At 45.0% G+C, this 19,617-nt stretch overlaps 1 protein-coding gene across 1 annotated transcript in view; it reads right to left on the bottom strand.

Annotated features, from left to right (window-relative positions):
* The window catches only part of LOC119390983 (protein DDI1 homolog 2), an 87,185-nt gene extending 67,795 nt beyond the window's left edge, over positions 1-19,390 (bottom strand). The window contains exons 1-2 of the mRNA XM_037658689.2: positions 19,212-19,390; positions 2,593-2,719 (exon numbers count right to left, since the gene is read on the bottom strand). Of these exons, the coding sequence (XP_037514617.1) occupies positions 2,593-2,719; positions 19,212-19,350 (266 nt within the window). The 5' untranslated portion in view covers positions 19,351-19,390. The remainder of the gene's footprint in view (positions 1-2,592; positions 2,720-19,211) is intronic.
* Positions 19,391-19,617: the final 227 nt, after the last annotated feature.

Below are 19,617 nucleotides of genomic sequence, written 5' to 3'. Positions count from 1 at the left end.
ATTTCACCATCAGTAAAGAAATACTACATATTTGTTAAAACTTGAGAAATTCTTGAATCCAAGCATACAAGAACACCAAAGGTAAGTGTGCATGATGTTAAAGAGTCCCTCACAAGGCCACATAGCGAATTTTAGTTATGCAATGGAAGTTGCTACATGCCCAGTAAAGAGCATTTTACCAAAAAAGATATTACTGTATTGGTTCAGTACAAGCAGAGAGAAAAAAATGTTTTGAAGTGGCAAGCAACCATGATGTGAACAACAATACCTCTTATTTCGTCAAGTTGGTCTATCATTTAGAGGGTACCTGAAAAGTGCGAATGATGAAGACAAAACACATACAACAGGCAACACAGGGCCAGTCCTGTTTAATAGTGTACGTCGCTGGGCTAGTTGGTTCATAATCTTCAAAATTGGATAGCGCGAAATCGACAAGGACTACAAAGGAACACAGATGTACAGGACAGGCGCTACTCGCAACTAAGCTTTATTCCTGTTGTATGTGTTTCTTTTGCCTTCGTCGCTTGTGCTATTCAAGTACCCTCTAAACAGGATGTGAGGAGGCAAGCTTCGCACCCTTGCCACTTTCCCTTTTAACTAGCAAATGCAGAGAGTGTTGCATGTAGACACTCCATCTTGGAGCGCGGTGCCCACGAGGAGAAGAGCACACAATGTTCAGTTTGAAATTTCGGCTTTTTTCTGCGGCGAGTAGCAATGCAACTATTGGCAGACATGATCGTGAGCACATTGCACTTGTAAGCTCAAAACGGAGGTGTATGTCCCCTCTAGTGAAAAGTTTGAATGGCAAAGTTCTCAAATTTTTTACATTTCCCAATCTTAAACATAACAAAACAACTGGCACGTATAGTAATATACAGCTAAACCACAATATAACTAAGTCAGTACATTGGCAATTCGTTATTTGAAAAATGTGTTCAAAGAAACCCCATGTTCTGACCACTGGCTCCAGTTTCAATTTAGCGCCCCAGTCAGCCTTTGAGGCAGCACCGAAAGTTCATTACGTTGGAATCGCAGATAAACACACTTCGTTATACTACATGCATGATGTTGTACGAACATGCGGTAATAAGTTAAGACTTTGTTATATCAAGAACTTCGGTACATTAAAGTTTGTTATATCTAAGTTCAACTTTATTACGTTAAAGGGGTCCTGTAACACTTTTCCAAGTAATCGTCGAATGGCTTCACTGAAAGAGCTTATGCTTCACGAATCGACTGCCACAAACATTTTTAGAACTCGTCAAGTACAAGTGCAGGTATTTGTGGCATGCTTCAAGAGCTCTCCCTCTCCTTTCGTACCAGCAAGTGTGCTGAAAGCTACTCAAGGGGGCAAGAAGATGCGTCCGTTTGTCAGCATGCATCGTGACCTTGAGCACTTTTTTCTTTTCTTTTTTCGTCAGACACGCGGCTTATTTTCAGTGTGATTAGGCTCGCAGGCATGTGGCGGCATCCCACAGCAGCCCCAGTGACTAAAGCTCACAATGCTCAAATCAGCCAATGACCATAGACTTTGGGAGGGATGGGCGAATAGTGAATTTGAGTTTCGAAGCGACTCCGAAGCGAATAGTGATTTGGTCGAATAATTTCGAATGAAATAGTTCAAATAGTATTTACCGCATATTATTAAGAAAAATGAGCATTTTTGTCATGACCCTTGCACAATATTTTTTAGGATTGGAACTAGGTATGAGTGAATGTCACTTTTTTGGTTTGAAATGAAGTGGAAGCAGCCTTGAATAGTATAAAGATTTGAATAGCAGTAGGGTGCAAGTTATAAGTGGTGCAATAAGTTACAATTTAAATATTGCTATACTTAGCGCATATAAGCCCATATAACATGCTTTTAAACTTATAAGAATATGTACATTTAACCTTGATGTGTGGCTTCGCGGCATTGCAGATTTCCCCTGGATGGGTTGTTTCACGGCACAGCAACTAGACGCTGCAGTGAAACCCCCTTTACAGGGAGTTATGTGCAGTCAAATGTATACATATATTCGTTCATTTCGAATACTTCAAAATTTCGAATAATCTAAATTCGTATCAAAGCGAATTCGAATATTGTAATATTCGTTCGAATATTCGAAACGCCCGAATATTCGCCCGTCCCTAGACTTTGGGCTTATGGCGCAATCGCTTACATTTATGGCATCATTTGTCAAAAGAAGAGGGAACGATTTCTAGCCGACTTTGAGAATTCATTGTAAATTCCAGGCCGCGAGCTCCGCTATTTTGCTTGGCTCGCGTGTTCTCAGGAGCCTCGACTACCGATCGGCAATGTTTTCTCACCATGCTAAAAAAGTGTTGCAGGGCCCCCTTTAACATTCACCCTTTCTAGAATCTGATGCTTCTCACTTCAGTTTCAAATCACAAGGGTTGAAAAAATTGCTTAGAGGGCTTCAAGTGGGGTTACTTGGTATGACATTGTTCTGTTTTTTCTGTTTGCGATGTTTTTTCATACACAAAGGACGACAAAGTGGTGTGGAACGCGCACGTACTTGTAGCACCTTGCTGCCCTTTGTGAATGAAGCACTGCACAGGGAAATGGATATAACGTTTGGATGCACCCACCTGATTTCTTCTGCAATGAGCCGCTGTGTTTCAGGGTCAAATGGGTCGGCATTCATCATACGAATGCGCTGCCTGTCCCTGTCCGATTTCTCTTTCTGCTGCTCCCGAAGCACTCGTGTGAACAGGTCTGCGTGCCAGCCATCGAGACAGCATTGCCTATCACTCATACCACGACCACTGACCCAAGCTTTTAAAAGAAACTTGCAAAGGAAACACAAGAAAATGCAGCACGTGAACATAGACTTCTGGTTAATGGTCTTTCACCAGCCATCAAATAATATGAAGCTACATACTCTCTAGGACTGACAACAGTGCCAGTGATTATTCTGGAATGTAACGCAGTAATTGTATAAAAAATCGAGTTTCACCGCCGATCATCTTACGAGGACCTTGCTTGCTGCTGCCATTATACTGTGAGTGTTTGCTGGGCATAAGTTCACCAAATAAAGATTTCATTCTTTAACTGACACTTCGTCTCACCGTACTTCTTCACTGTCACAACTACTTCACAATACGATACTTTATAAAGCAGCATGATCTGCCAAATTTTAGTGCACACATTCATCTGGGAATATGCACATAAAATGTGACATATACATTAGGTTCAAGTATGAACATGAAGCTAGATTAGCAACAAGCTATTTTCATACGCATTAGTAATTTCCGTAATTCAAGCCCTACCACATGCTGCCACAGCTGCAGTAGCTTCTTAACCATTCAATAAGTTCGACAGGTTGAAAGCCATTCAAGCGATGGGTCACAGATAAGGGATGCTCGGGGCTCTTGCTAACATTAAGGAGGCATGTGTCAGGCACAATTAACGGCGCACTTTAGAAAGGATGCAATACATTTCATTCAAGCGATACCGAAGTGCCATTACCACAATCAAGTGCTGCAAGAAAAATATTGGTTTTATGGCAGATATTTTCAACTTGGAGCCTTGAACATGCAAAATAAAAGGGATGCCTTTGAAGCTGCAATTCTCTGCTAGCACTTCCCCTTTTTTTTCCCAGCGTCACATACACAACTTCAGAGGGTGCTAAGGAGTGTTCTGTTCCACTTTCCAGTGTATACAAGACATAGTTAAGCCCCATTAAATAATTCGAACTGCTGTAGTTCAAACAAACAAATGATTCAAAATATTTTGTGTTCTTTCACTGCACCAGTAATCTAAATTTATAAAAGCTCTTAGTATTAGAACGCAAAGATTGGATGGCTATGTCAAGCAAAATTCTTATTTTTGCCAGCTGCTTACTGCAGAAGCCTATGATGCCAGAATACAATTTGAAGCTTTACAGTGTGATCTTACAAAAGTTCACGCTCACAAATCACAAAAGGACAACTGAACAATTCACTTTCCAAACAATTACATGATGTCATTTCTGATCAAATGCTAAAGCATGCAGACTAGCCTTCTTTTTCTTTTTCACACGCAAGTGCACAGGCAAAACCCACAAGGTCCCTATTGCATTCGCCCAAGACGACTCCAAGGCGAACTTAAAGGACCCCCGACACCAAATTTGAAACCTCGAGATGTTTGTGTTGTTTGACCTTCCTGTATACGGGGGCACTTCTGACCGATTATTAGTGGCGAACGTTGCCTTTAAGATGTTTTCATTTGGTTTTAAAGTAAGCGTGAGTGCTCATCTGAGTTGGCTGCACCTCGCAACATCGCACTGTATGACATAGACCGAGGCCCCGCACGACGTTCCACGAGAAAAGCAAGTATTGCAGACGTCACAGAAGGTTTGCGGGGCACACACAATACCACGACTGGCGAGGGCTATTGTTCCTCACCCCTCTTGCTCTGTTGTCGTGAGGGGACACCCGCTTAACAGGTTTAACCCATACCGAGGCACCCACATCATTTCAATCTCTACCGCGCGTGGGGCCCCGATTTGAAAAGTGCGCTTTCAACGTCACCATAGCTCGAGTGCGTGGGATCTTTGGCGCTCCCCCGCATGGGGCGCTAGTTTCTTATGGTTTTTAGGCAGGCGTCTTGAAGTGACGCTAAAATGGTCACAAGTAACTAAGCTAGCATAAGTTATACGATTTGTTAGAGCAGTTACGATTCAATTTAGAGATTACCAGACACAAAGCTACAAATTACAGTAAAAAAGTCACAAACAAAAATTTTGCTGTCAGGGGTCCTTTAATTTGTCGAAGCCATCACCTTTTTTTTTTTTTCTCAGTCAATGTGCTGATTCGCCCTTCTAAAAGCTGTCTGCACCTAACATGGTATTGCACTGCCTCCAGGATCGGCCCACCTTTGAGCAAGCAACGATGTCACGAGACGATGTCATTGTGTGATGTCACAGGGACGTCACGATGACGTCGCAAATTTTAACTATTTGTGACATCATTGCATGACGATTTTTTTCCTTCCCTCGTGTTGACAATGATTTCGACTCGTGTTGAATTTTCGTGTTTGATGAGGCATCTAAGGCTCTCGCCTCAACTAGGGCAAGCACACCACATCAGTGAAGGCTTTGTGGCATCAGCCACATCTGCTCACAACCTGCACCTCTATTTGTATATGGCTAGATGGCTGCTCTGTATTCTGGGTGATTTCTAATTACTTGAACCCTGCTGTGTTGAAAAACTTTTTCTAAGCTAACATTTTCAAACATAAAAGATTCTGGGAGCTCTTTCACAGATGCTAATTCACGCTGTCAAACCCACATTTCAATGCCTTTTGCGTCTTTGGTGCTGGCACCCAAGACGACGGGCCAGAAAAAAATTGCATTACATGCAAGCGACAACATTCTTGCAAAAAATGCTCTTCAAACACAAATTTCTCTTGAGACTGAAGCACGAACTGCGTGCTGCTACTGCACTGCTCAAAGACAAGGTGCAGCCTTCCTCGTTTACACCTCGCAAGCACTTACACCGCCAGTGACGGGCAACTGCACAAAGATAAAAGAACTACACTGAATCAGTACAAACATTTCTGTGAAAAGTTGTTCAGAACTAATGCATCTCCCAATGCTGTGAGACTGAGCCAGCAAAGCTGATCCTACTGGCAAATATGTTGAAGTGTACGTGTTAGCAGATAATAAGTACAGTGAACTCCCGTTAAGACGAACTCGGTTAAGACGAATTCTCGCTTATACCGAACAACACGGGACCATTTGTTTGGTTTCCCATAGACTCAATGCAAAAAAAATTCGCTTAAGAGGAACCACCCATGATCAACAACGCTAGCGATTCTGCGAAACGAACACTGCAGCCTTGGTGGGGCATTCAGGCGACCCAGAAAAAGCAAAAAGATGAAAAAAAGCACTTCCTGGAGCAAAGAAGCGAAGCAAATCACGACGCGGAGGGCGCGAGATAAACGAAGAAGACCGGTCAGCGGATAAAGCCGGTATCGCCCCTCACCCCCAGCCTGTGGGTGGGGGAGGTGGGGGCTTTATCAGCAAAGAAAGCAACAAAAAGAGTGGGGGATTTACAACTTGGACCATTGCGTCCTTTTCTATTCCCCCCCCCCCCCCCCAGTGTTCTTCGGCTTCCCAGCTGGAGTACAAAGGAGAACAGAACAACACAAGAGCTTGGGGCCCCTCCGCCGTGGTCAGAGGGGCAAACGCAAGGGGAGTGGGAAAAAAAAAAAGAAGCGACAACAGGAACAAAAATGGTCTGTGCATTTTACAATCGAGTGCGAAACCGAAACCACGATCGCGGCGCACTCCCGTCAGAGGGGACAGGTGCATTGTCATCGCCATCACACAATGGCGGCCGAGCACATGTATTTTGTGGTCAATTCGCGTTGGTTCGCGTAGGACCTGTACGCGTTCTATCTGTTTCCAGTGAAGTGCAAATTGTGATGAGCCATTTTGATTATGGAAGCGCACGACAAAGGAAGGCTATTTTGCACAGTGAACATAGCTGCATCGTGTCTTTTTGTGGCGAGGCTTGTGACCGTGAGTAGCCCGATGGGATATCTTCAGCTGCACGTCGATCAGGAAAAGTTACTAAGGGCCGAAAACGGGAAAATATCCGGACCTCGAAGAAAACCTTGCAGACTTTCTTAAGCAATTCAGCGTATAATGACTTTGTCAAGGCAACAGCACGCGACCGAGGCATATCCAGAAGTGATCTTAGTGCCAGCAAAACAGGCTCACAGAAGGAAACGAACTGCCAGGACAATAAATTTTACATTCTTTGAAGGAAAATTGTGCCTGTCTCTTAATTTTTTTTTCTAATCGTCAACATAGGAGCGTGTTACAGTTTTATCATTAAAATGTGGTAGCAAATATCTTCACGAGCATTTTTATTTTTGAACCCGCGAAATTGGGTGCTCGTATGATTCGTGTAAATAATCTGCTTGAAGGCATAGTCTTTATCTAGATGAGCCAAATAAATGCTTTTTCTTGTCTTTTTGCCCCACATTGTAAGTCTACTGCATTCAGTGTTTCAAGTAACATATTTGGATGCACTTGGCATATTAGCATGTCTCTTTTTGGGGGCACTTCTGATAAGCCGAACTCCTGATAAGACGAACAGATAACCGCGGTCCCTTCGAGTTCGTCTTAACGGGAGTCTACTGTATGTATTTTTCCAACCTAAATGTCGTTGAGAGAACGCAAGCATGCATCGCGCATTATCACACGTGATGAACTGCAGCAACTCCCAGGGATGAAGTTGAAAAAGAACCCAGCTACCCCTCCTTTTGAAGACTGACCCAAGTGCAAAGCCTTCGTGATTGTGCTCAGGTGTTTACACAGCAAATAACAGATGTAGCACTTTGACACAATGACACTGCCATACCGGCCCAGTATAACTTAGGATGCATCTGCTGTGTCTATTATGCGCCCAATAAAATTTAAAATAGACGCTTCCAATCACCTTGTGTGTACTACAGTTGACTGTTTTATCAACCTCTGCCATTTCAATTCGGCTAAATTTCTAGTTCAATCTACTACAACTTGACAGGCATACAATTCTATGGCCCAAACTAAAGTTGTGTGCCGTAAGCCGTGACTCGTCAGCCAAAATCACAGCGTGACAAGCTAGGCCTACACTTGACGTTTACATTGAGACTGATGCTATCGCTGCCATGTGAATGAGTTGTTAGTCTTGTTTTAAATGCGAAGCAATTCTTAGCGAACCTCTGGCACTTTGAGCGTTTCTATCTATGTATCTATCTAGCCAGGCGGCTAGATAGATAGATACATATCTATCTGTATGGGTGCTCTCATGATCGCCTCCTTAACTTGGTGTAGACCAAAATTTGCATGGGAGGGTAAGAGGATTTGACGAATATGACTGCCGGGTCATGACATGAATAACGTTAAAATCTTGTCGCGTACGTCGTCAAACCCTTTCCACTAGATACGTGTGGCACATACCCGTTTACCACGGGCCGCGGTGTACGGGTATGCACCACAGGTGATTGACAATTTATATCTACCCAGGAACGGCGAGAACAGACATTGTTAACTTAAATACTAGAGCGTTAAGGAAAACCAACATCGGCAGTGTTGACTCAACAAATGGAAAGAATGAAAATTAGGATCCCAGCAGGAATCGAACCCAAGCACTCTGCGTGGCAATCAGGTATTCTACCACTGAGCCACGCCAGGTCTATAAATTAGTTTCGAAAAACAGCCTACGCAGGCGTAATTTCGGTGCAACGTCAATTGTGGTTGTGGTGCTGGCTATCTAATTTTACAAGAAAGCAATAAACACTACTGATACTCCTATGATACAGGCGTCATAGCCGATTAACGTCTGTGGTTCTAGTGCTGGGTCCGCTTTTATAGCAGTCTAATAAACATTACGTTTTTATTCCTATGATTCAGCAAGCTATATTGAAGCATTGCTCGACCCCGGGAGAATACATTAACGAAAGTTACATATGATATCCACATCACCGCACCGTAAAGTGCACTTCGTCCGCCAGAACGACGCAGTGTCATCTTCATTTCTTACGAGGCTGGGCGATAACCTCATGCTGACTGAGGATGGTGCCAGATTGATTGACAGCCGCTTTGTAGACTAGGCTACGTAGGCCACATAGGCCCAGGTAGTTTACAAATACGACAAACACCATCCACTGATGTTGGTCTACGTAGCACTATCCAGGCCTACCAGCCTCGACGGCCTATACCTCACCAACGCGTAGGGTGGCTTCAGGTTCCCACATGTTGCCGACTCTGTCAACAGACAATTTGTCGACGAAACGACCGAGGCATCCACGAATTCCAACAGCTCTACTATACCACATACTTCACTACACATGGACCCCTCATCACCACGATCACGACCGGATCATATAACAAGTCGTGACCAGGTGCTGGTGCTCACTGATCACGGTGATGCCTTTGTTCAAGAACTGTCAAGAACTTTTTGCACACATGCACACGGGTTCGTGAAACGTGCGTGCGTTCTCGGGACACGTATAAGCACTACATAACAGCTTACCGCTTCTGGTGTTGGTAATACCCACGTTGCCATTGGCAGCATTACCCAACCGTAAACAACTGGTTATATAACACATATGCGGCTCTTCAACATATATAAGTGTGCGAATAAAATTTGTACAAATCTTTAGCATCATTTTGTAACGTGTCGCTCAGTAAAAAAAGGTTGTGCCACTGTCACCTACCCGCCGCATGCTTCGCATAACATCGACTCCCACGGTACGTGGGATCTGCCGAATTTTTTTCTGCTATCGGGCCCGTAACAGGAGCGTCTCAGGAACATAAAAGCACCATTACTTTGACATGGTCAAAAAATCGCCGGAGCTGGCCTTTAAGGCGATGTATCGAGAAATTCAGCTGAAGGAAAGTGCTGGTTCTGAGCGCATTGGACCGAAAGCTTTCGGCAAGTTCATGCAGCAACGACGGGACCCCGGGAACGCTGTCAACTTCACTCTCCTGCCATCCACACTAGCGAAAAATTATATTAAGAAGCTTATTTCTTAAGCACGGAAGCATCGGATCTTCAGACCTGCATGGTATGCTGAGCCTTCCCTAAGCAGGGTGTCTACCGAGTTGACATTTCTTAATTCCCTGAGTTTTCCAGGTTTTCCCTGAGTGTTTTTGATAAAACTCCCTGAGTGAAACAGAACTTTGTTTTATGTCAAGATGGGTAAGACCATATCGCTCGATGATGTCACACTCTAATACGCACGTCAGAAAACGACTTAATCCCATTCGAATAGTACATAGAACAGATAAACCTCAATATAGCGAAGTTGGTAAAAGGGGCAACTCACTTCGTTATATCAAAACTTCGTTAAACTGAAATTCGACCTTTCATGCAAGGCATAGTTACTGAAGGACTAATTTTATACTGAAAATGCCACCAGAATGCTCGACTAATATGGCAACATGAAAAACTTCTTTTTATTTTTTGCATGAAAAAAAAAACAGTTTTGTTGAGCCTGAGATGCAGCAATCACAGTTAGATGCCTTGCCAGAGTGTCACATGTAAAGACGAAACAAATGCGGGTTTATTGCACTGTGGAAATGCACTTGTTCTGCTGCAGCGGGTTGTTGTCAAATCCTCGCGTGTTGCCCAGAGCGATGCAACGCCTTTGCTATCATGTTGCCCAAACGAACCATTTGCTCTCCACGAACGCACAACATCGAAAACCATCCCACGTTAGAAAAAAAGAGTCAAAGTTTCACCACGAGAGCAAAATAGTAAATCTGATAGCAACAAGAGGAATTTTAGATGAATATAGGCTAGCAGCTCGCTCCTTCAAGAAACGCAGCCGCTGCACTAAGAGAAGTGCCCTAAGAGAAGTGCACTAAGAGAAGTGCACTAAGAGAAGTGCAGGAAAGGGTAAAGCGATGAGAGAGGTAGAGAGCAGGGACAAGATTCTCTTACCCCTTTTGGGCAGTGGCAGGCAAAGCAACCTGACAAAGGAGGCAAAGTCGACAGGCAGCCTGACAAAGGAGGTGGACGACAGGCACTGAAGGGAGAGGGCGGGGGTTGGCTTGGGGGGGGGGGGGGGAGCGATCGCAGCTACCGCCCCCAACCCCCTGGGATCTGCCACTGCTATTGCTTCAACGGAAGTTATACAATTAGAGCACAACACCTACAAAGGAGGACTATAGTGGCCGTGGAGCCGCTGTAGATTTCTTCCATTATGTTTATGTAGGCTTCGTCGATGCCCTGATTCCGCAGTACCTGCATGACTGCTGATGTCTCCACCGAGTCAAATGCCTTCTCGTAATCTATGAAGGCTATGTATAGGGGTTGGTTGTATTCCGCGCATTTCTCTATCACCTGATTGATAGTATGAATATGATCTATTCTTGAGAAGCCTGTACGAAATCCTGCCTGGTCCCTTGGTTGACTGAACTCTAATGTCGTATTAATTCTGTTAGCAATTACTTTTGTAAATAGCTTGTAGACAACGGACAGTAAGCTGATGGGCCTGTAATTTTTCAGGTCCTTGACGTCCCCTTTCTTATGGATCAAGATGATGTTGGCATTCTTCCAAGATTCTGGTATCCTCCCCGTCGAGAGACACTTCGTATACAGGGTGGCCAGTTTTTCTAACATCATCTCTCCACCGTCTTTCAACAGGTCTGATGTTACCTGATCCTCACCAGCTGCTTTGCCTCTTTGCATTCCCTTTAGGGCTTTCTTTACTTCTCCTGTCAATACTGGTGGGATGTCAGATTCCTCTGCGCTATTACTGCTTCTGACGTTATCATCCTGACTGTCTCGGCTGCTGTACAGATCTCTGTAGAACTCTTCCGCTACCTCAACTATTCTATCCATATTGTTTGCGACATTGCCTTCCTTGTCCCTTAATGCATACATCTGATTTTTGCCTATGCACAGTTTTGTCTTCATAGCTTTGAGGCTTCTTCCGTTCTTTAGAGCATGCTCAATTCTCTCCATATTATACTTTCTTATGTCGGCTACTTTACGCCTATTGATTAGCTTCGAAAGCTCCGCCAGCTCTATTTTGTCTGTTGCACTTGAGGCTTTCATAGCTTGACGTTTCTTAATGAGGTTTTTCGTCTCTTGGGATAGCTTACCAGTGTTCTGTCTGACGACTGTACCCCCGACTTCCACTGCACACTCCTTAATGATACTAGTCAGATTATCATTTATTGCATCAACACTAAGGTCGGTTTCCTCGGTTAAAGCCGCATACCTATTCTGAAGTGAAACTCTGAATTCCTGTACTTTCCCTCTCAGAGCTAGTTCATTAATCGGCTTCTTGCGTATCAGTTTCTGCCGTTCCTTCCTCACGTCTAGTTGAATTCCAGATCTTACCATTCTATGGTCACTGCATCGGATCTTGTTAACTACTTCCACATCCTGTACAATGCCCGGGTGGCCGCACATTATGAAGTCTATTTCATTTTTAGTTTCGCCATTAGGACTCCTCCACGTCCACTTACGAGTAGCCCGTTTTCTGTAGAAGGTATTCAAGATGCGTAAATTATTGCGTTCTGCAAACTCTACTAGTAACTCCCATCTGGCGTTTCTAGAACCAATGCCATATTCCCCAACTGCATGATCTCCAACCTGCTTCTTGCCTACCTTTGCATTAAAGTCGCCCATCAGTACAGTATACTGTGTCTTTACCTTACTCATTGCTGATTCTACGTCTTCGTAGAAGCGTTCAACCAGTTGATCATCATGGCTGGATGTAGGCGCGTAGGCCTGTACCACCTTCATCTTGTACCTCTTATTAAACTTAATTACGATACATATCACCCTCTCATTAATGCTATAGTATTCCTCTATATTACCAGCTATATTTTTATGAATAAGGAATCCCACCCCTAGTTCTCTTCTGTCAGCTAAACCACGATAGCATAGGACGTGTCCGTTCTTCAGCACTGTATATGCCTCTTGTGGCCTCCTAACCTCACTGAGCCCTATTACATCCCATTGAACACCCTCTAATTCCTCGAATAGTACAGCTAGACTCGCCTCACTAGATAAAGTTCTAGCGTTATACGTAGCCAAGTTCAGATTCCAATGGCGGCCTGTCCGGACCCAGAGATTCTTAGCACCCTCCGCTGCGTCGCAGGTCTGGCCGCCGCCTTGGTCAGTTGCTTCGCAGCCGCTGGGGACTGAGGGTTAATTGGTGTATTCATGTGGGAGGTAGTGGCCAAGTACTACACCAGGGTGGCCAATCCTGCTCTGGTGAGCAGGATTGCAATGGAGCTCCAATGTTATTCACCGCGTGTTTACAGGAGGTTTTCAGGGCCCTAGATTGGGAAGAATTAGGGATAAGAGTTAATGGAGAGTATCTCAGTAACCTGCGATTCGCTGATGACATTGCATTGATGAGTAACGCGGGAGACGAATTACAGCTCATGATGACTGAACTGGATACGGAAAGTAGAAGAGTAGGTCTGAAAATTAATATGCATAAAACTAAAGTAATGTGGAACAATCTTGGCAGAGAACAGCGCTTTGCGATAGGTGGAGAGACACTGGAAGTTGTAAAGGAGTACGTCTACTTAGGACAGGTAGTAACCGCGGAGCCGAACCATGAGAGTGAAATAACTAGAAGAATAAGGATGGGATGGGGCTCATTCGGCAAGCATTCTCAAATCATGAATGGTAATCTACCACTATCCCTCAAGAGAAAGGTATATAACAGCTGCATCTTACCGGTACTTACCTACGGAGCAGAAACCTGGAGACTTACAAAGAGGGTTCAACTTAAATTGAGGACGACGCAGCGAGCGATGGAAAGGAAAATGATAGGTGTAACCTTAAGAGACAGGAAGAGAGCAGAGTGGGTCAGGGAACAAACGGGGGTTAAGGACATCATAGTTGAAATCAAGAAGAAGAAATGGATATGGGCCGGGCACGTAGCACGTCGGCAGGATAACCGGTGGCCGTTAAGGGTAACTGACTGGATTCCAAGAGATGGTAAACGCGTGAGGGGGAGACAGAAAATTAGGTGGGTAGATGAGATTAAGAAGTTTGTAGGTATAATGTGGCAGCAGAAAGCACAGGACCGGGTTGATTGGCGGAACATGGGAGAGGCCTTTGCCCTGCAGTGGGCGTAGACAGGCTGATGATGATGATGATGATGACCTACAAAGGTATGAGCTGACTGCTGATCCCCACTAAAGATACCGCGGCGCACGCGACCACGCCCGATGGAACAAAGTACGCACTTCCTGTCGAACTCACGCAGACCCCCCCCCCCTTCCCCACGCCGCCGGCTCCTATCTCCGTGTGCTCATCGCGCGAATGAGACGGTCGGCTCGTTTCATCTCTGCTTAAGCCCCGTTCGTCGGCAGTGCTCGCGCACTTTCACTCGCACATGGAGCATACGACGCGCGGGGTGATGTAATCGCGATTTGGACTTGATAAGGAAGATCATGGCGAAGGCAAAAAATTCGCGTCGGAGTGTCTATATAATTGCTATCGCAAAAGAAAAAAGCAATATAGCTGCGGGCTAAGATCGCATGAAAGCACGGCAACAGCCTGAATTACGGCACATCCGATTATGGTGGAAACGTGCCGGTGTCGCGAATTTCGGTCGCCGCTATGCCTTGGCTCTGAAAAGTTTTGTAATTCGGCTTTGTAGCAAACATCCACGTGGTGTGGCTGGTAATTGCGAGCTGCAGCCCCCAAAAATATCAGTCGACTGCCTAAAACTTGTTTCAGCAGTGCCCTCATCCGGAAAAAAAAGAAAGAAAAAAGCTCTCACTTGCTGTGAATGGGCCCGTTAGTTACGCTAGCTCTCGCCTGGAAATTTATTCTATGCTTCACGGAGTCCTAAATAGCATCTTTGAAGCTCGGGATCAGAGCGAGTAAGCTCTCCGATAAAGGCCACTAAGCGTCGTCTTTTTTTCTCGCCGATCAGGATGACTTGTCAGATACGAGCCTTGTCGAAGACATCCGCTTCCTGCACGATCGCGATCGCTTGCAAGATAACTCAAGCTCGTTACATCTACTCCTACCGCTTCTACAACTAATCATGCTTGTTACTTAACACGCGGCGATAACAAAAACACTATATCGGACGATAACGCACAGCACGCGTGAGAAAGATTACAAAACTACACCGCGTACTCACGAACACCTTGACAACATTGCGCGATACGATGTGTCGTGGTTCGCGGTTAGCCGGATTCTCTCCCACTTCACCGCTCCGAAGGCGATGACAGCATCGAGGTGCGCCACTTCTCCGCCGCCGCAGCGGTCATTTGATTTGAAAAATGCGTTCACAAAATAGTGAGCAAAGCGCTACCGCGACTTTCGTCGCCTTTCAATAAGGTTACTGTGGATTTTCCCTGATGGGAGCACAATTTCCCTGAGTTTTCCCTTAGCATTTCCAGACTACCCAAAATCCCTGAGAATTCCCGGTTTTCCCGGTCGGTAGACACCCTGCCTAAGGGTATCATTGGAGGGGCCGTAATTATTAGTGCAACGAAATTATGCAATATGTTTTCAATTATTGTGAAAGCTCATGTGGAGCGGAATAAGTGGACAAAGTTTAAGAAATATACAGTGATGCTACCGAGGGCGTCTGATTTGGAGCAATTTTTGGAGCAGCAAAATTTCCGTTTTGGAGCACTTTGGAGCAGATAATTTTGCATCTGGGAGCACTTTGGAGCAGCGAATTTTATATCCTGGAGTGCAATACAGAAGCATATTGCATTAACATTCAAGCACCTGAGTATTATTATGGGGCTCTTATGAAGGCTAGAAATATTTCGATTCATTGCAAATCTCATGGAAAAAATCATCTCAGGGGCATAGGCGTGTGCACAGGGGGGGCGCCCCCCCTAATCACCTAGAGGGGGGGGGGGGGCGCGAAATCTGCCCCGTACATTGACCCTTGCGATAGCAATTATATGGACACTCTCGGCAGATTTTTGCCGTCGCCGTTGCCGTAATTTTCCGTATAAAGTCCAAATTAATAACATCACCACGCGCATTCTAGCCGCGGGTAAAAGCTCGCAAGTGCTGGCGACGAATGCGGTTGAAGCGGAGATAAAACTAGCCGGCCGTCTGTCTCCGTCGCACGGAGAGCGCATGAGATAACATCCATTATGTAACTGTGCAAAAAACGGATGGTGACACAAGAGGACAGGAAAGCACAAACAGGCGCAGATAACATCTTTCCGCGTGCGGGCCTGCCGTCGATTGCTCATCAAACAGAGAGGAAATGCCCCGCCCGTCTTTCGTAAGGAGCATGACGGGACGCCAGGGGAGCGGAAGGAGGGGGGGGGACCACATCATTCGAAGGGCGCAGTCGCTTGCGCGCGGCTCTATCTCGAGGCATCAGGAGACGGCTCGTAAACTTGCTGTGCTGTCAACGCTTACTTCGCGTTTAGAAAACTCGGAGCAAGAAAACGCTTCGGTTCCAAAGTTAGCTGCTAGTCTTACTTCGTTTCACAATACAATTTTTTGGTATCGCATTAATTTCTTCGCTCTTAAGCGAAACTTAGTTTTTTTTTAACCGTTAGCTATTGACCCCCGAAAGCAAGGGGCGGATGTGTAACATGGCGTAGCCGCTTCACTGTGGGCCGCTGCGCATTTGCGGCTGCTCCGACCCGGAGATATGATTTTACTAATGAGATGACATTTTTAAAAAAGCAAGCAAAAAATTCGAATTGGAACCCTAGCACGTGAGCTCGAAAGGGCAGGGCCTTTTAGGGGGTATTTACCGCAGAGTGATTACAAACTCAGACGTGCTGGCGGAAGGAATTACGAAAAAGCTGTTCTGGATGAAGATCCATGGATAAAGTATATCTGAGGAAAAGTGTCAACGCGTTTCCACCGTTCGCGTGCTCTTCCATAAACGCGAAGCAAGGAAAATTCGATATTGTCCCATATATCTACTGCGGGCGATCCCAGATTTCATTCCGCGATGTCCGGAAACAGAAGTGACAGACATTTTAGCGGCACTCATGTAGTTATTACTGAACACTGCTTTCCTTACGTGCCGTACGACGCTTGAAACGAGCTATCAGCAGCGTTTCTAGAACAGACGACGTCCGCCGATGAATCGCCGTCGCACTTTCTTGCTACCGATAGGCCTAGACGTCACGAGCCTCTGCGGAGAGCGCGTTTTGCTGTCGAGCCGACTTGCAGAACAGAAGCTGCGTCGGCACCGTGCATGGCATCGTGGCTTACTCGGAACGCACGCGCGAGCGCTATTTATTGCGACTTTATTGGCAGCCCCAAGATCGAGCTGCACATGTTCTGACGCGCCGGCGGTGCGATTGCCGGTGATAGACGCCCCCAATCCCGAAACTTTGGCGCAGTTTGGCACAAATTTCGTCGATATTATCAGGATGGCGCAGTAAATACAATTTGGCGCACTTTGGCGCAGTTGGCGCAGGAGTGGAATCACTGAATATAAAAAAAGGGTTTTTTTTATTGTCTGATGTTTCCATTGTTCGGTGTTTTCTTGAACTTAGCCCGATTGTATCTCCTTACTGAAAAGTTATATAAATATAAGATTCGGCAGTTTGGTAGATAAGCATGCGAAGAACGTAATGCGGAATTTTCGTTGCTCTGCTGCAAGGCTTTTTTGAGATAAAGACCTTCAAAGTAAAGAAAATAACGTTTCCTGGGCTAATTATGAGGTTTTTTTTTATTCTTTTCATTTCAAGAGCTTTCTTCTTTTTTGAACTAAAAAATGTATGCACTAAACATAGACTGCTGTTGTCACTTTTCAACATCCTTTTTCGTTTTGAAGTTAATAAATTTTGCTGATAAACTACTTATTAGCAAATGTTTTAAATGAAAACATGCAATGACCAGAGAAGTAACTTACAGAGACTCTGGAATGTGAATGAACTCTAGTCATACCACCTGAATATCTCTAAGAATAGAAAATTAACAGATGCCTTTATGATGAGTGTTGCTTATGCTGTATCAGAGATGTTTTGTTCATTAGCTCAATCACTTGAGCCAGTAAAGATAAATATGGTTTTGCGCATCTTTTGTTAGCTCAAAAAACATTGTGCACAAGGCCCAGCAGGAGGTGGTTCAACCTACAATTTTTATTTTTCTATTTTATTGTAACAGCAATTATATACACTCTCAGCGGGTTTTCGCCATCACTGGTGGCGGCACCATTGGCATCATGTTCCGTATATGTATAGGTACGCATATAAATATATATACATATAAAACCCACAAAGAAAAACAGTCCCTAAGAAAAAAGAAAATTTTGCCTAAGCACGGAACCCGGGATTTGAACCAGGGACCCTTCATTATGCTGCGCAAAGCATTGGACTGCATAGCCACGCGCACATAGATACTCTTCTGTGAAAATGGTTCACAATTTATAGACAGCCTCTGCAGTTGGTGGTACGCGCATTTCTTGGCTGTTAGAGAGTCACGAAGGCTTGTTTACTTGCCCGTGACTGGCACAAAGTGCTTAAGGGCAAAGTAAAAGGGTGTCGCCCCGCCCATCTTTCATCACGGCACTTTGTGGCAGGAGCCGGAAGAGGGCGGGGGGCACATCTCTGGAGATAAGCATGCGTACCTCTAGAGAAAAATCAACAGACTGCTCACAGCTTTGTACGTGTTGTGCTCTCATCGCGATGTTTGTGTTGAAGACATAGACAGCACGAAGGTCACTTTGCTCACTGCAGTGGCTGGGTCTGCTGAAAGGAGTGAGCTGCTGGTCTTTCTTCGTATAACATTCCAACTTGCTGCTATCGCATTCATTGCTTCAGCCTTGAGGTGAAATTGTGACTTGTTTATATGAATACAGCAGTTTGTCATAAGTTATTTTCCTATATAACAAACACTATCAACAGCAGTCACTGTGTCACTGTTTGGTATACAGCCAACAATGCATGCTTGTTTACATCATCTGGATTAGAAGTACGTGTTAGCTTTTACAATGTCAGGCACATTTAATGATCAGTTCGATGGTTGTCATTTCAAAACTTCACTGCCACAACCTCTGGGTATATTAATACTGAAACATACCACTGAAAATGGCAAAAAAAAAGTTGTTCCTTTTGCCACAATCTTTGTTGGCAATCGTGACCACATTAAAGGGATAGATAAAAAGCTGTTGGGTGGATGCTGACTTACAGCCTAAGCTTAGCCGATGCACACACCAGTGATGGAAATGGTGGCAAGAAAACCCAAAAAAAAAGGTATCTACAAGTGTGCAGTGCTACTAACTGTTGACAATTAGTTCTAAAACTGCTATTTTGTTGCAGCATAAGAAGACATGAGGGCATGCCGAGACAAAGTGCCGTGTTGAAACCCAGCCTGCGCTGCAACAAAGCAGTAGATGCCATACCAAAAGGACCATGTAGCCACACTATTTTTGACCATCCACATGAATGTTATTAAGAAGTATACAAAGCTGTTCGCACATTTCTCTCTAGTTGAAAATGTGGCTACAACACATTCAACCTTGCGCTCAACAACAAGATTCCATACCCGCAAAGTCACTGTGATGGGTGATTGACGAGATTATTAATCAGCAGTGACCATACAAAAGGTGGATATAACAGGCACTGCACATAAGTAATGCGAGAGAAACATCCGTGGTATATCAGAGAGGTTTCATTTTTGAACATGCCGGCACAATTAAGCTTCAGGAGTGGGTGAGCACCCCTTTGCTGTACCCTCCCATCTTTCATTGTCATCGAACGGGCAAACATTTGTGCCCTGCTTAGCTCAAGCAATCTCACCCAGGTCGCCTGACAGCAGGGCATCGGCCAGCTGTGGGTTGTTGTGCTTCAGCAGCGCAAGCTGGTCGGGGCTTTTGAGAATCATATCTCGGATGAAGGCCGGCTCCTCTTCCTCCGCCCCACGGGGGCCCAGGCTCATATCCGTCCCTGGTTGGGGGGAGGGGGGTGGCACAGCCTTGAAACACAGCACACCACAGCCAAGCACATTTCACGCAAACCACCAAAACAAATGTAGACACTTGTCCCACTGCCTTCTGAAACTGCCACCATCCAGCTTGCTCAACTGTCTGCATTCTCGACCCAGAGATGAACCAGAGCACTGCGGCTCTGCAAGCTGCCAGCAGCAGCAGCTCATTTCATTACACACCGAACATCAAGAAAAAAAAAATGGTTCAAAGGAACTGAC

Source organism: Rhipicephalus sanguineus, chromosome 4, assembly GCF_013339695.2.
Source record: "Rhipicephalus sanguineus isolate Rsan-2018 chromosome 4, BIME_Rsan_1.4, whole genome shotgun sequence".
Classification (NCBI taxonomy): Eukaryota; Metazoa; Arthropoda; class Arachnida; order Ixodida; family Ixodidae; genus Rhipicephalus; species Rhipicephalus sanguineus.
This window is presented reverse-complemented; position numbering and strand designations above follow the sequence as displayed.